The sequence below is a fragment of the Gambusia affinis genome, linkage group LG11 (assembly GCF_019740435.1).
Source record: "Gambusia affinis linkage group LG11, SWU_Gaff_1.0, whole genome shotgun sequence".
In the NCBI taxonomy this organism is placed as follows: Eukaryota; Metazoa; Chordata; class Actinopteri; order Cyprinodontiformes; family Poeciliidae; genus Gambusia; species Gambusia affinis.
The window spans coordinates 2,230,416-2,246,102 of NC_057878.1; the positions used below are offsets into that span (position 1 = coordinate 2,230,416).

The following is a 15,687-nucleotide window of genomic DNA, read 5'->3' on the forward strand; positions in this document are numbered from 1 at the left end:
CTGAAAAAAGTGGTCTGACATCAGTAACGCATTACAAATTAACGCGTTACTGACATCACTGTTGGTTGGTGGAAAAGTTGGTTTCATTGCCCCATGCTCCTCTTTTGGAGACTGAGCAGATAATGAAAGATTCAAAGACTCTTAATTGGAAAACTTTCAACTTTTAATTCATGTAATTTTAACAAAATTATACTTGTAAATTTTTAAATTTTACGAAAATTAGGTCATAATTAAAGTGATAAGTAAAGCCTGTGAGAGATGTTGATAACTTCTCACTTACCAATTTTGGTGGAAAAGTTGGTTTCTTTTTCCCATCCTTCTCTTTTGGAGACTGAGCAGACAATGACAGATTCAAAACTCTTAATAGGCAAACTTTCAACTTTTAAATCATGTAATTTTAACAGAATTATGTTACAATTAAAGTGCTGTGAAACCTGTGGCAGGTGTTGATGACATCTTACTTACCAATTTTGGAGGGACTGTTGGTTTCTTAGCTCCATCCTTCTCTTTAGGAGACTGAGTAGAATATGACGGAATAAGAGAATGTTAATGGGAAATCTTTCGGCTTGTAAATTTTTTAATCTTACGAAAATTAGGTCATAATTAAAGTGCTGTAAAGCCTGTGGCAGATGTTAATAACATCTCTCTTACCAATTTTGGTGGTACTGTTGGTTTCTTAGTTCCATCCTTCTCTTTTGGATACTGAGTTGATAATGAAAAAAACAATGATTGTTAATTGCAAAACTCTCGGCTTGTAAATTTTGGAAGTTTACCAAAATTGAGTCATAATTAACGTGCTGTAAAGTCTGTGGCAGGTGTTCATAACTTCTCACTTACCAATTTTGGTGGTTCTGTTGGTTTCTTAGCCCCATCATTCTCTTTTGGAGACTGAGTAGACAAAGACAGAATGAACGATTGTTAATGGGAAAACTTTCAACTTTGAAATCATGTAATTTTAACAAAATTATGTCACAATTAAAGTGCTGTAAAACCTGTGGCAGGTGTTGATAACATCTTACTTACCAAGTTTGGTGGGACTGTTGTTTTCTTAGCTCCATCCGTCTCTTTTGGAGACTGAACAGACAATGACAGATTCAAAGATTGTTAATGGGAAAACTCTCGACTTGTAAATGTTTTAATTTTACAAAAATTAGGTCATAAATAAAGTGCTGTAAAGCCTGTGAGAGATGTTGATGACTTCTCGCATACCAATTTTGGTTGAAAAGTTGGTTTCTTTGCCCCATCCTTCTCTTTTGGAGACTTAGTAGACGATGACGGAATAAGAGGATGTTATTGGGAAAACTTTATACTTGTAAATTTTTTTGTCTTATGAAAATTAGGTCATAATTAAAGTGCTGTAAAGCCTGTGGCAGATGTTCATAACATCTCTCTTACCAATTTTGGTGGAAAAGTTGGTTTCTTTGCCCCATCATTCTCTTTTGGAGACTGAGTAGACAAAGACAGAATGAAAGATTGTTAATGGGAAATCTCTCGACTAGCAAATTTTTTAATTTCATGAAAATTAGGTCATAATGAAAGTGCTGGAAAACCTGTGGCAGGTGTTGATAACATCTTACTTACCAGTTTTGGTGGGACTGTTGGTTTATTTGCCCCATCCTTTTCTTTTGGAGACTGAGAAGACAAAGAAGGATTCAAAGATTGCTAAAGGGAAAAATTTTGACTTGTATATTTTTTAATTTTAAGAAAATTAGGTCACAATTAAAGTGCTGTAAAGCATGTTGCAGGTGTTGATAATGTCTTACTTACCAATTTTGGAGGCACTGTTGGTTTCATTGCCCCATCCTTCACTTTTGGAGACTGAGTAGAAAAAGTCAGATTCAAAGACTGTTAATGGGAAAACTTTCAAGTTTGAAATCATGTAATTTTAACAAACTTGGGTCATAATTAAAGTGCTGTAAAACCTGTGGCAGGTGTTGATAACATCTTACTTACCAATTTTGGTGAGACTGTTGGTTTCTTAGCTGCATCCTTCTCTTTTGGAGACTGAGCAGACAATGACATTTTCACAGATTGTTAATGGGACAACTTTCAACTTTTAGATCATGTAATTTTAACAAAATTATGTCATAATTAAAGTGCTGTAAAACCTGTGAGAGATGTTGATAACTTCTCACTTACCAATTTTGGTTGAAAAGTTGGTTTCTTTGCCCCATCCTTCTCTTTTGGAGACTTAGTAGACAATGACGGAATAAGAGGATGTTATTGGGAAAACTTTATACTTGTAAATTTTTTGTTTACAAAATTAGGTCATAATTAAAGTGCTGTAAAGCCTGTGGCAGATGTTCATAACATCTCTCTTACCAATTTTGGTGGAAAAGTTGGTTTCTTTGCCCCATCCTTCTCTTTTGGAGACTGTACAGACAATGACAGATTCAAAGATTGTTAATGGGAAAACTTTCAACTTTTAAATCATGTAATTTTAACAAAATGTGGTCATAATTAAAGTGCTATAAAACCTGTGGCAGGTGTTGATAACATCTTACTTACCAATTTTGGTGGTTCTGTTGGTTTCTTAGCTCCATCCTTCTCTTTTGGAGACTGAGTTGATAATGAAAAAACCAATGATTGTTAATTGAAAAACTCTCGGATTGTAAATTTTGTAAGTTTACCAAAATTGGGTCATAATTAACGTGCTGGAAAACCTGTGGCAGGTGTTGATAACATCTTACTTACCAATTTTGGTGGGACTGTTGGTTTCTTAGCTCCATCCTTCTCTTTTGGAGACTGAGCAGACAATGACAGATTCAAAGATTGTTAATGGGAAAACTTTCAACTTTTAAATCATGTAATTTTAACAAAATTAGGTCATAATTAAAGTGCTGTAAAACCTGTGAGAGATGTTGATAACTTCTCACTTACCAATGTTGGTGGAAAAGTTGGTTTCTTTGCCCCATGCTCCTCTTTTGGAGACTGAGCAGACAATGACAGATTCAAAGACCCTTAATTGGAAAACTTTCAACTTTTAAATCATGTAATTTTAACAAAATTGTATCACAATTAAAGTGCTGTAAAACCTGTGGCAGGTGTTGATAACATCTTACTTACCAATTTTGGTGGGACTGTTGGTTTCTTAGCTCCATCCTTCTCTTTTGGAGACTGTGCAGACAATGACAGATTCAAAGATTGTTAATGGGAAAACTTTCAACATTTAAATCATGTAATTTTAACAAAATTATGTCACAATTAAAGTGCTGTAAAGCCTGTGGCAGATGTTAATAACATCTCTCTTACCAATTTTGGTTGAAAAGTTGGTTTCTTTGCCCCATCCTTCTCTTTTGGAGACTTAGTAGACAATGACGGAATAAGAGGATGTTATTGGGAAAACTTTATACTTGTAAATTTTTTTGTCTTATGAAAATTAGGTCATAATTAAAGTGCTGTAAAGCCTGTGGCAGATGTTCATAACATCTCTCTTACCAATTTTGGTGGAAAAGTTGGTTTCTTTGCCCCATCATTCTCTTTTGGAGACTGAGTAGACAAAGACAGAATGAAAGATTGTTAATGGGAAAACTTTCGACTAGCAAATTTTTTAATTTCATGAAAATTAGGTCATAATGAAAGTGCTGGAAAACCTGTGGCAGGTGTTGATAACATCTTACTTACCAGTTTTGGTGGGACTGTTGGTTTATTTGCCCCATCCTTTTCTTTTGGAGACTGAGAAGACAAAGAAGGATTCAAAGATTGCTAAAGGGAAAAATTTTGACTTGTATATTTTTTAATTTTATGAAAATTAGGTCACAATTAAAGTGCTGTAAAGCATGTTGTAGGTGTTGGTAATGTCTTACTTACCAATTTTGGTGGTTCTGTTGGTTTCATTGCACCATCCTTCACTTTTGGAGACTGAGTAGACAAAGACAGATTCATAGACTGTTAATGGGAAAACTTTCAAGTTTGAAATCATGTAATTTTAACAAAATTTGGTCATAATTAAAGTGCTGTAAAACCTGTGGCAGGTGTTGATAACATCTTACTTACCAATTTTGGTGAGACTGTTGGTTTCTTAGCTGCATCCTTCTCTTTTGGAGACTGAGCAGACAATGACATTTTCACAGATTGTTAATGGGACAACTTTCAACTTTTAGATCATGTAATTTTAACAAAATTATGTCAAAATTAAAGTGCTGTAAAACCTGTGAGAGATGTTAATAACTTCTCACTTACCAATGTTGGTGGAAAAGTTGGTTTCTTTGCCCCATGCTCCTCTTTTGGAGACTGAGCAGACAATGACAGATTCAAAAACTCTTAATGGGAAAACTTTCAACTTTTAAATCATGTAATTTTAACAAAATTATGTCACAATTAAAGTGCTGTAAAACCTGTGGTAGGTGTTTATAACATCTTACTTACCAATTTTGGAGGCACTGTTGGTTTCTTAGCTCCATCCTTCTCTTTTGGAGACTGAGTAGACAATGACGGAATAAGAGAATGTTAACGGGAAAACTTTTGACTTGTACAATTTTTTATTTTATGAAAATTAGGTCATAATTAAAGTGCTGGAAAACCTGTGGCAGGTGTTGATAACATCTTACTTACCAGTTTTGGTGGGACTGTTGGTTTACTTGCCCCATCCTTCTCTTTTGGAGACTGATAAGACAAAGAAGGATTCAAAGATTGTTAAAGGCAAAAATTTCGACTTGTATATTTTTTAATTTTATGAAAATTAGGTCACAATTAAAGTGCTGTAAAGCATGTTGCAGGTGTTGATACCGTCTTATTTGCCAATTTTGGTGGGACTGTTGGTTTCTTAGCTCCATCCTTCTCTTTTGGAGACTGAGCAGACAATGACAGATTCAAAGATTGTTAATGGTAAAACTTTCAAGTTTGAAATCATGTAATTTTAACAAAATTATGTCACAATTAAAGTGCTGTAAAACCTGTGGCAGGTATTGATAACATCTTACTTACCAATTTTGGTGAGACTGTTGGTTCCTTGGCTCCAACCTTCTCTTTTGGAGACTGAGCAGACAATGACAGATTCAAAGATTGTTAATGAGAAAACTTTCACCTTTTAAATCATGTAATTTTAACAAACTTTGGTCATAATTAAAGTGCTGTAAAACCTGTGGCAGGTGTTGATAACATTTTACTTACCAATTTTGGTGGGACTGTTGGTTTCTTAGCTCCATCCGTCTCTTTTTGAGACTGAGCAGACAATGACAGATTCAAAGATTGTTAATGGGAAAACTCTCGATTTGTAAATGTTTTAATTTTACAAAAATTAGGTCATAAATAAAGTGCTGTAAAGCCTGTGAGAGATGTTGATAACTTCTCACGTACCAATTTTGGTGGAAAAGTCGGTTTCTGTGCCCCATCCTTCTCTTTTGGAGACTTAGTAGACAATGACAGAATAAGAGAATGTTATTGGGAAAACTTTATACTTGTACATTTTTTTGTCTTACGGAAATTAGGTCATAATTAAAGTGCTGTAAAGCCTGTGGCAGATGTTCATAACATCTCTCTTACCAATTCTGGTGGAAAAGTTGGTTTCTTAGCTCCATCCTTCTCTTTTGGAGACTGAGTTGATAATGAAAAAAACAATGATTGTTAATTGCAACTTTCTCGGCTTTTAAATTTTGTAAGCTTACCAAAATTGGGTCATAACTAACGTGCTGTTAAGCCTGTGGCAGGTGTTGATAACTTCTCACTTACCAATTTTGGTGGTTCTGTTGGTTTCTTAGCTCCATCATTCTCTTTTGGAGACTGAGTAGACAAAGACAGAATGAAAGATTGTTAATGGGAAATCTTTCGACTAGCAAATTTTTTAATTTTATGAAAATTAGGTCACAATTAAAGTGCTGGAAAACCTGTGGCAGGTGTTGATAACATCTTACTTACCAGTTTTGGTGGGACTGTTGGTTTCTTTGCCCCATTCTTCTCTTTTGGATACTGAGTAGACATAGACACATTCAAAGACTTAATAGGAAAACTTTCAACATTTAAATCATGTAATTTTAACAAAATTATGTCACAATTAAAGTGCTGTAAAGCATGTTGCAGGTGTTGATAATGTCTTACTTACCAATTTTGGTGGGACGGTTGGTTTCTTAGCTTCATCCTTCTCTTTTGGAGACTGAGCAGACATAGACACATTCAAAGACTCTTAATTAGAAAACTTTCAATTTTTAAATCAAGTAATTTTAACAAAATTATGTCACAATTAAAGTGCTGTAAAACCTGTGAGAGATGTTGATAAATTCTCACTTACCAATTTTGGTGGTTCGGTTGGTTTCTTTGCCCCATCCTTCTCTTTTGGAGACTGAGCAGACAATGACAGAATGAAAGATTGTTAATGGGAAAACTTTCGACTTGTAAATTTTTTAATTTTATGAAAATTAGGTCATAATTACAGTGCTGTAATGCCTGCGGCAGATGTAGATAACTTCCCACTTACCAATTTTGGTGGAAAAGTTGGTTTCTTTGCCCCATCCTTCTCTTTTGGAGACTGAGAAGACAAAGAAGGATTCAATGTTTGCTAATGGGAAAACGTACGACTGACCTGTTTTGTTATTTCACAAACATTGGGTCATAATTAAAGTGCTGGAAAACCTGTGGCAGGTGTTGATAACATCTTACTTACCAGTTTTTGTGGGACTGTTGGTTTATTTGCCCCATCCTTTTCTTTTGGAGACTGAGAAGACAAAGAAGGATTCAAAGATTGCTAAAGGGAAAAATTTTGACTTGTATATTTTTTAATTTTAAGAAAATTAGGTCACAATTAAAGTGCTGTAAAGCATGTTGCAGGTGTTGATAATGTCTTACTTACCAATTTTGGAGGCACTGTTGGTTTCTTAGCTCCATCCTTCTCTTTTGGAGACTGAGCAGACAATGACAGATTCAAAGATTGTTAATGGGAAAACTTTCAACTTTTAATGATGTAATTTTAACAAAATTAGGTCATAATTAAATTGCTGTAAAACCTGTGTGAGATGTTGATCAATTCTCACTTACCAATGTTGGTGGAAAAGTTGGTTTCTTTGCCCCATGCTCCTCTTTTGGAGACTGAGCAGACAATGACAGATTCAAAAACTCTTAATGGGAAAACTTTCAACTTTTAAATCATGTAATTTTAACAAAATTATGTCACAATTAAAGTGCTGTAAAACCTGTGGTAGGTGTTTATAACATCTTACTTACCAATTTTGGAGGCACTGTTGGTTTCTTAGCTCCATCCTTCTCTTTTGGAGACTGAGTAGACAATGACGGAATAAGAGAATGTTAACGGGAAAACTTTTGACTTGTACAATTTTTTATTTTATGAAAATTAGGTCACAATTAAAGTGCTGTAAAGCATGTTGCAGGTGTTGATACCGTCTTATTTACCAATTTTGGTGGGACTGTTGGTTTCTTAGATCCATCCTTCTCTTTTGGAGACTGAGTTGATAATGAAAAAAACAATGATTGTTAATTGCAAAACTCTCGGCTTGTAAATTTTGTAAGTTTACGAAAATTAGGTCATAATTAAAGTGCTGGAAAACCTGTGGCAGGTGTTGATAACATCTTACTTACCAGTTTTGGTGGGACTGTTTGTTTCTTAGCCCCATCCTTGTCCTTTGGAGACTGAGAAGACAATGAAGGATTCAAAGATTGTTAATGGGAAAAATTTCGACTTGTATAATTTTTTATTTTATGAAAATTAGGTCACAATTAAAGTGCTGTAAAGCATGTTGCAGGTGTTGATACCGTCTTATTTACCAATTTTGGTGGGACTGTTGGTTTCTTAGCTCCATCCTTCTCTTTTGGAGACTGAGTAGACAAAGACAGAATGAACGATTGTTAATGGGAAAACTCTCGACTTGTAAATGTTTTAATTTTACAAAAATTAGGTCATAATAAAAGTGCTGTAAAACCTGTGGCGGTGTTGATGAACATCTCACTTACCAATTTTGGTTGTACTGTTGGTTTCTTTAGCCCATCCTTCTCTTTTGGAGACTGAGTAGACAAATGAAGGAATAAGAGATGTTATTGAAAACTTTATGACTTGTAAATTTTGTTTTATGAAAACATTAGGTCATAATTAAAGTGCTGTAAAACCTGTGGCAGGTGTTGATAACATCCACTTACCAATTTTGGTGGGACAGTTGGTTTCTTGCCCCATCCTTCTCTTTGGAGACTGAGTAGACAAAGAAAATGAAAAGATTGTTAAATGGGAAAACTTTCTGACTTCCAAATTTTGTAATTTCATGAAAATTGGGTCATAATTAAAGTGCTGGAAAACCTGTGGCAGGTGTTGATAACATCTTACTTACCAGTTTTGGTGGGACTGTTGGTTTATTTGCCCCATCCTTTTCTTTTGGAGACTGAGAAGACAAAGAAGGATTCAAAGATTGCTAAAGGGAAAAATTTTGACTTGTATTTTTTTTAATTTTAAGAAAATTAGGTCACAATTAAAGTGCTGTAAAGCATGTTGCAGGTGTTGATAATGTCTTACTTACCAATTTTGGAGGCACTGTTGGTTTCATTACCCCATCCTTCACTTTTGGAGACTGAGTAGAAAAAGTCAGATTCAAAGACTGTTAATGGGAAAACTTTCAAGTTTGAAATCATGTAATTTTAACAGACTTGGGTCATAATTAAAGTGCTGTAAAACCTGTGGCAGGTGTTGATAACATCTTACTTACCAATTTTGGTGAGACTGTTGGTTTCTTATTCATCCTTTCCTTTTGGAGACTGAGTAGACAATGAAGAATTCAAAGATTTGTAGTGGGAAAACATTCGAATTATAAATTTTGTAAATTTACCAAAATGGGTTCATAATAAAAGTGCTGTAAAACCTGTGGCGGGTGTTGATAACATCTCACTTACCAATTTAGGTTGTACTCTTGGTTTGTTAGACCCTTCCTTCCCTTTTGGAGACTGAGTAGACAAAGAAGGATGCCAAAATTTTTTATGAGAAAACTTATGACTGACATTGTTTTTCACAAACATTGGGTCATATTTAAAGTGTTGTAAAACTTGTGGCAGGTTTTGATAACTTTCCACCTACCAATTTTGGTGGGACAGTTGGTTTCTTAGCCCCATCCTTCCCTTTTGGAGACTGAGTAGACAACAAAAAATTCAAAGATTGTAAATGGGAAAACGTCTGACTTCCAAATTTTGTAATTTTACCTATATTGGGTCATAATTAAAGTGCTGTAAAACCTGTGGCAGGTGTTGACAATTTTTCCCTTACCGATTTTGGTGGGACAGTTGGTTTCTTACCCCCATCCTTCTCTTTTTGAGACTGAGTTGACATTGATGGATTCAAAGACTGTTAATGGGAAATGTTACAACTGACCGGTTTTGTTATTTCACAAACATTGGGTCATAATTTAATTGCTGTAAAACCTGTGGAAGTTGTTATTAACTTTCCACCTACCAATGTTGGTGTGACAGTTGGTTTTTTAGCCCCATCCTTCCCTTTTGGAGACTGAGAAGACAATGAAGCATTAAAAGATTGTTAATGGATAAACTTTCCATGGACCAGTTTGTAATTTAAAAATAATAGGTCATAATTAAACTACTATAAATACTGTGACTGCTGTTAATAACATCTTACTTACCAATTTTGATGGGACAGTTGGTTTCTTACCCCTTTCCTTCCCTTTTGGAGACTGAGCAGACAATGAAGGATTCAAAGATTGTTAATGGGAAAACATCTGACTTCTAATTTTGTCATTTTACCAATATTGGGTCATAATTAAAGTGCTGTAAAACCTGTGGAAGGTGTTGATTACATCTTACTTACCAATTTTGGTGGTACTATTGGTTTCTTAGCCCCATCCTTCTCCTTTGGAGACTGAGAAGATAAGGAAGGATTAAAATATTGTTAATGGGAAAGCTTTCCACTGATCAGCTTGTAATTTAAAACTAATAGGTCATAATTAAAGTACTATAAAACCAGTGACTGGTGTTGATAACTATTCCCTTACCAATTTTGGTGGGACAGTTGGTTTCTTACCCCCATCCTTCTCTTTTTGAGACTGAGTAGACATTGACAGATTCAAATATTGTTAATGGGAAATGTTACAACTGACATGTTTTGTTATTTCACAAACATTGGGTCATAATTTAATTGCTGTAAAACCTGTGGAAGGTGTTGATAACTTTCCACTTACCAATTTTGGAGGGACAGTTGGTTTCTTAGCCCCATCCTTCCCTTTTGGAGACTGAGCAGACAATGAGGGATTCAAAGACTGTTAATGGGGAAACTTCTGACTTGCAAATTTTGTAATTTTACCAATATTGGCTCATAATTAAAGTGCTGTAAAACCTGTGGCAGGTGTTGAAAACATCTTACTTACCAATTTTGGTGGTTCTGTGGGTTTCTTAGCCCCATCCTTGTCCTTTGGAGACTGAGAAGACAATGAAGCATTAAAAGATTGTTAATGGGTACACTTTCCATGGACCAGTTTGTAATTTAAAAATAATAGGTCATAATTAAAGTGCTATAAATACTGTGACTGGTGTTGATAACTTTTCCCTTACCGATTTTGGTGGGGCAGTTGGTTTCTTAGCCCCATCCTTGTCCTTTGGAGACTGAGAAGACAATGAAGGATTCAAAGATTGTTAATGGGAAAACGTCTGACTTCTAATTTTGTAATTTTACCAAAATTCGATCATAATTAAAGGACTCTAAAAAGGAAGGTGTTGATAACTTTCCACCTACCACTTTTGGTGGGACAGTCGGTTTCATAGCCCCATCCTTTCCTTTTGGAGACTGAGTAGACAATGAAGAATTCAAAGATTGTTAATGGGAAATATTCTCACTTCGAAATGTTGTAATTTTACCAAAATTGGCTCATAATTAAGGTCTTGATTACATCTCCCTTACCAATTTACGTGGTACTATTGGTTTGTTCGACCCTTCCTTCCCTTTTGGAGACTGAGCAGACAAAGAAGGATTAGGAGATTTTTCATGAGAAAACCTATGACTGACATTGTTTTTCACAAACATTGGGTCATAATTAAAGTGTTCTAAATCTTGTGGCAGGTTTTGCTAACTTTCCACCTACCAGTTTTGGTGGGACAGTTGGTTTCTTAGCCCCATCCTTCCCTTTTGGAGACTGAGCAGACAATGAGGGATTCAAATATTGTTAATGGGAAAACTTCTGACTTCCAAATTTTGTAATTTTACAAATATTGTGTCATAATTAAAGTGCTGTAAAACCTGTGGCAGGTGTTGATAACATCTTACTTACCACTTTTGGTGGTACTGTGGGTTTCTTAGCCCCATCCTTCCCTTTTGGAGACTGAGTAGACAATGAAGGATTTAAAGATTTGTAAAGGGAAACTTTAGCTCATAATTAAAGCCTGTGGAAGGTGTTGATAACATCTCACTTACCAATTTAGGTGGTACTCTTGGTTTGTTAGACACTTCTTTCTTTTTCGGAGGCTGAGTACACAAAAAAGGATTCGTAGATTTTTCATGACAGATTTTCTGACTGACCTGTTTTGTTTTTCACAAACATTGGGTCATAATTATATTGCTGTAAAACCTGTGGAAGGCATTGATATCTTTCCACCTACCAAGTTTGGTGAGACAGTTGGTTTCTTAGCCCCATCATTCCCTTTTGGAGGCTGAGTAGACCATGAAGAATTCATAGATTTGTAAAGGTAAAACTTTTGACTTTAAAATTTTGAAATGTTACCAAAATTGGCTCATAATTAAAGTGCTGTAAAACTTGTGGCAGGTGTTGATAACATCTCACTTACCAATTTAGGTGGTACTCTTGGTTTTTTAGACCCTTCCTTCCCTTTTGGAGACTGAGCAGACAAAGAAAGATTTGAAGATTTTTTATGAGAAAACTTATGACTGACATTGTTTTTCACAAACATTGGGTCATAATTAAAATGTTGTAAAACTTGTGGCATGTTTTGATAACTTTACACCTACCAGTTTTGGTGGGACAGTTTGTTCCTTAGCCCCATCCTTCCCTTTTGGTGACTAAGCAGACAATGATGGATTCAAAATTGTTAATGGGAAAACTTCTGACTTCCAAAATTTGTAATTTTACCAAAATTGGCTCATAATTAAAGTGCTTTAAAACCTGTGGCAGGTGTTGATAACATCTTACTTACCAATTTTTTTGGTACTTTTGGTTTCTTAGCCTCATCCTTCTCCTTTGGAAACTGAGAAGACAATCAAGGATTAAAAGATTGTTAATGGGAAAACTTTCCACTGACCAGTTCGTAATTAAAAAATAATAGGTCATAATTAAAGTACTATAAAACCTGTGACTGCTGTTGATGACTTTTCGCTTACCAATTTTGGTGGGATAGTTGGTTTCTTAGCCCCATCCTTCTCTTTTGGAGACTGAGTAGACAATGACAGATTCAAAGATTGTTAATGGGAAATGTCACCACTGACCTGTTTTGTTATTTCCCAAACATTGGGCCATAATCTAAGTGCTGTAAAACCTGTGGAAGGTGTTGACAACTTTCCACCTACCAAATTTGGTGGTACAGTTGGTTTCTTAGCTCCATTCTTCTCTTTTGGAGACTGAGTTGGCAATGACGGATTCAAAGATTGTTAGTGGGAAAACTTTCCACTGACCAGTTTGTAATTTAAAAACAATGGGTCATGATTAAAGTACTATAAGACCTGTGACTAGTGTATATAACTTTTCCCTTACCAATTTTTGTGGAACAATTGGTTTTTTTACCCCCATCTACCTTTTCTGGAGTCTGAGCAGATGATGAAGTTTTAAAAGACTCTTTTTTGAAAGGCCTCTTTTTTTCCTTCCCCGATTTCGTCCATTTTTTCTTGGCTGTTGATTGTCCAAATACCCACAGTTGTTGTGATTAAATATCTCTCCGGTGGGAAGCTTTCAGAATTAAAGCTGATAATTATGAGTGATCAGGTTGTTTCATTTAATATGAAGGCTTTACTCACCACAGGTGGTTATCTTCATCTCTTTGAATGAATGACTGATGTGATTCTTGATTGAGCAGACCAAACGACCTTTTGTCTTTGGTTTTAGAAGAATGGTGCAACTCGCACCGTTTCCAGAAAAGGTTTTAGTTTTTTTCAGAGGTTTTTTATTCATAGTCCACTTGCACGAATGATTGTCCCCTGCTTTAGGAAAGCAAATTACCCTCTGCTTTCCTGAGGACGTACACTTAGAGACTAGCCTGACAGAAGACACAGGAGCTGAGAGAAAAAGCACAGAAGTATCATTCAAATGTTAAGTTAAAATACAAGCCATATGACAGAACAGACATGACAGTTTTATTTCACATTCTATGTATGAAGTACAATGTCAGATTTTTATAACTTCTATTAATATATGAGAAGAAAATAAAAATAAGTAGAAAATGTAGGAAGATCAACAGCTGATTACCTTCAATAAACAGCTTCAGTTTTCTTGTGCCTTTGTGCTTTCTACCTTTCTTGAACATAACAAGTCTATATTCACCGCTGTCATGCTTTCTAATGTTAGTGATCCTAACTGTTCCATTATTTGGAAAAAAGCTAAATCTATTGTCTTTTGTACGAGCTACAATCTTGTGGGTCATCCAGCGGAATAACTCTGAGCGTTTCTTTGCCCAAATGAATTTCGTTAGTTGTGAGGCCTTATCCATTATCCGAAGGTTCACTGTTCCTCCTAAAGCTCCAAAACAACGAACGTTCTTCTTTCTGGCATTGCAGGAAGATTCCACACCTTAGAAAAGAAGAAAAGTGAGAAGAAAAATTTATTTGTATGAAACAAGTTTTCACACCCCACAATAGCAAGACTCGACCTTGAAACTGAGCTAAGAACCCCCTCCCCCCAAAACACAAAAAAAAAACAACCAGTTGGTTCAGCTGATAACTGTTCAGTTGGTTACTGCTATATGTAAAGTTATAGGGGGACACTATGTTGATTATCCCAGCAGACTACAGTCAAAGGTGGTATACACCACTGATAAGCACACCAACATAGAGACACACATGGAAACATTGAATGGAATTTGTTAAAAATTCAGAATCATGCTGCTGTTCATGGACTCTTGGAGGAACCTGAAGAATCTGAACACAGAAAGGCCCAGGCAAGATTAGCCCAGATTTTGCTAATCATCCGGGCTAGCCCAGATGATGTAGGAAATTTCAAGTTTCTGGGTACCTACATCAGTTAAGACTCGATCTGGAACTAACTCACTTCAGTCCTTAAGACGACACAGCAAAGACTGTAGGATTCTCAGGATGAACAACCTGAGGACTGAGCTCTGGATGTCCTTCTACCGCTGCTCTGTGGAGTTGGTGTTAAGCCATAGCGTCTCACTGTGGCGTTTCAGGGCAATAAGACTAAAAAACACTTTCTACCCAAGAGCTGTTGTTGGACTGAACACAGATAATCCATCTAAAACCTGTTATTTATTTATTGTTAACACTCCAGTTCTTTATTTTTCTTCACGAATTGCTACATTTAAGTTTCATTGTGCTTTATTCAAGCACAATAAAGGAATTCTGATTCTCATTCTGAAGTAAACACCCCCCACAATCCTGCACCAGTGATGTCATCTCTGGGATATTGCCAAAAATTATTGTCCATGCTGAAAAGTAGTCCATACATTTGTTTCTTAAAGGCTGGACTGCTGTATTTCCTTAATATCAGTGAGTCTATAAAATTCTGTTAATCCAAAACAATCTCCTATCATAGTAGAAATATGAGCCGTAAATCCTTCCTGGAGAAAGACATTTGATGAGAAAATGCTGCCATCAGCTAACAGTTCTCCATCTTCTTTTATTAACTTTTTACTGTCATGAACACTGAAATAATCCAACATCAGTTCATCTGTTTCTTATTATGTATTCTGCTCTGTCTCCTCAAAACCTCAGCTGCCATGGCAGATGGCTGTTAGTTATTCCTACTATGACTACTACTGTTTTTATTATTATTAGTAGTAGTATTTCTGTTCATTCTATAATCATTTCACGCCAAAAGAAAAAGCTTCAAATACCTACCGGTAATTAAAAATGACAAATACATTTGACTTTATGCTAACAATGTGTGTACTGACTTAATACGACAACAAAAACTTTTTCATCAGCTGGGATTAAATAAGATATTGATAATTGAAAGATTATCACCCACACTGTAATGATGTGTGTGTCTGATAACATCATAGGCATGACCCAATGCAGACACAGCAAATGAAGACTTTGATTTTGGTTTAAGAAGGAAACTCTAAGAATATCCTTAAAATCCACAACATGAAAAACATGAACCAATGTAGAAAATATTAAACAATGTATCATTAAGAGATTTCACTGTTTTTTTTCTCTAAAAGTACAGCCAGCTAGAATGTATCAGAAAACCAGGCAAAACAACCACAGAGTCAATAAAGTGTTATGTGAAAAGAATCATAAAGAGCTCACCACAGCAGACTCCTATCAGCATTAACTGAAGTCCAATCACAGCTTTCATGTCTCTATGAAGATGAGATTTGTTGTTGAATAGCTGTTAAAATAAACATATTCTACAGTTGATAGCTTGTCCTGTTACTGATTAGCTTCAGAAGAAAAACTGTACAAATACCTTTGGTTCAGGTAATTGTTAGCTTTTTCTATCACTCAGCTCTTCTGTTGGCAGCCCAAGGAAAGGAGTTGGAGTCAGTAGCAAACCAGAGACCAATTTATTCTTGACCACATGTAAAGTTGTACAGCACTGAGCCTTTTATGCAGTGTTACCACAGAAAGAGGCAAGA

General features: G+C 35.5%; 1 protein-coding gene across 6 annotated transcripts in view; it reads right to left on the minus strand.

The window, feature by feature from the left end:
• LOC122839496 (adhesive plaque matrix protein-like) overlaps positions 1 to 15,687 on the minus strand; it is a 28,625-nt gene extending 12,938 nt beyond the window's left edge. For 2 of the 6 annotated variants that reach the window (XM_044131096.1, XM_044131095.1), the window contains exons 1-35: positions 15,519 to 15,687; positions 15,359 to 15,440; positions 13,341 to 13,661; positions 12,893 to 13,150; positions 12,673 to 12,767; positions 12,449 to 12,499; positions 12,263 to 12,313; positions 12,079 to 12,129; positions 11,894 to 11,944; positions 11,713 to 11,763; positions 11,527 to 11,577; positions 11,342 to 11,392; positions 11,199 to 11,249; positions 11,013 to 11,063; positions 10,832 to 10,882; positions 10,116 to 10,166; positions 9,930 to 9,980; positions 7,156 to 7,206; positions 6,970 to 7,020; positions 6,785 to 6,835; positions 6,413 to 6,463; positions 5,113 to 5,163; positions 4,741 to 4,791; positions 4,369 to 4,419; positions 4,183 to 4,233; positions 3,997 to 4,047; positions 3,811 to 3,861; positions 3,067 to 3,117; positions 2,695 to 2,745; positions 2,323 to 2,373; positions 1,954 to 2,004; positions 1,768 to 1,818; positions 652 to 702; positions 466 to 516; positions 281 to 331 (exon numbers count right to left, since the gene is read on the minus strand). In XM_044131096.1, the coding sequence (XP_043987031.1) occupies positions 281 to 331; positions 466 to 516; positions 652 to 702; positions 1,768 to 1,818; positions 1,954 to 2,004; positions 2,323 to 2,373; positions 2,695 to 2,745; positions 3,067 to 3,117; positions 3,811 to 3,861; positions 3,997 to 4,047; positions 4,183 to 4,233; positions 4,369 to 4,419; positions 4,741 to 4,791; positions 5,113 to 5,163; positions 6,413 to 6,463; positions 6,785 to 6,835; positions 6,970 to 7,020; positions 7,156 to 7,206; positions 9,930 to 9,980; positions 10,116 to 10,166; positions 10,832 to 10,882; positions 11,013 to 11,063; positions 11,199 to 11,249; positions 11,342 to 11,392; positions 11,527 to 11,577; positions 11,713 to 11,763; positions 11,894 to 11,944; positions 12,079 to 12,129; positions 12,263 to 12,313; positions 12,449 to 12,499; positions 12,673 to 12,767; positions 12,893 to 13,150; positions 13,341 to 13,661; positions 15,359 to 15,407 (2,253 nt within the window). In that variant the 5' untranslated portion in view covers positions 15,408 to 15,440; positions 15,519 to 15,687. Of the gene's footprint in view, positions 1 to 280; positions 332 to 465; positions 517 to 651; positions 703 to 837; positions 889 to 1,209; positions 1,261 to 1,395; positions 1,447 to 1,581; positions 1,633 to 1,767; positions 1,819 to 1,953; positions 2,005 to 2,139; positions 2,191 to 2,322; positions 2,374 to 2,694; positions 2,746 to 2,880; positions 2,932 to 3,066; positions 3,118 to 3,810; positions 3,862 to 3,996; positions 4,048 to 4,182; positions 4,234 to 4,368; positions 4,420 to 4,740; positions 4,792 to 5,112; positions 5,164 to 6,412; positions 6,464 to 6,784; positions 6,836 to 6,969; positions 7,021 to 7,155; positions 7,207 to 9,929; positions 9,981 to 10,115; positions 10,167 to 10,831; positions 10,883 to 11,012; positions 11,064 to 11,198; positions 11,250 to 11,341; positions 11,393 to 11,526; positions 11,578 to 11,712; positions 11,764 to 11,893; positions 11,945 to 12,078; positions 12,130 to 12,262; positions 12,314 to 12,448; positions 12,500 to 12,672; positions 12,768 to 12,892; positions 13,151 to 13,340; positions 13,662 to 15,358; positions 15,441 to 15,518 lie in introns of all 6 variants that reach the window. The other 4 variants (XM_044131100.1, XM_044131101.1, XM_044131098.1 and 1 more) reach the window with 3 other exon arrangements.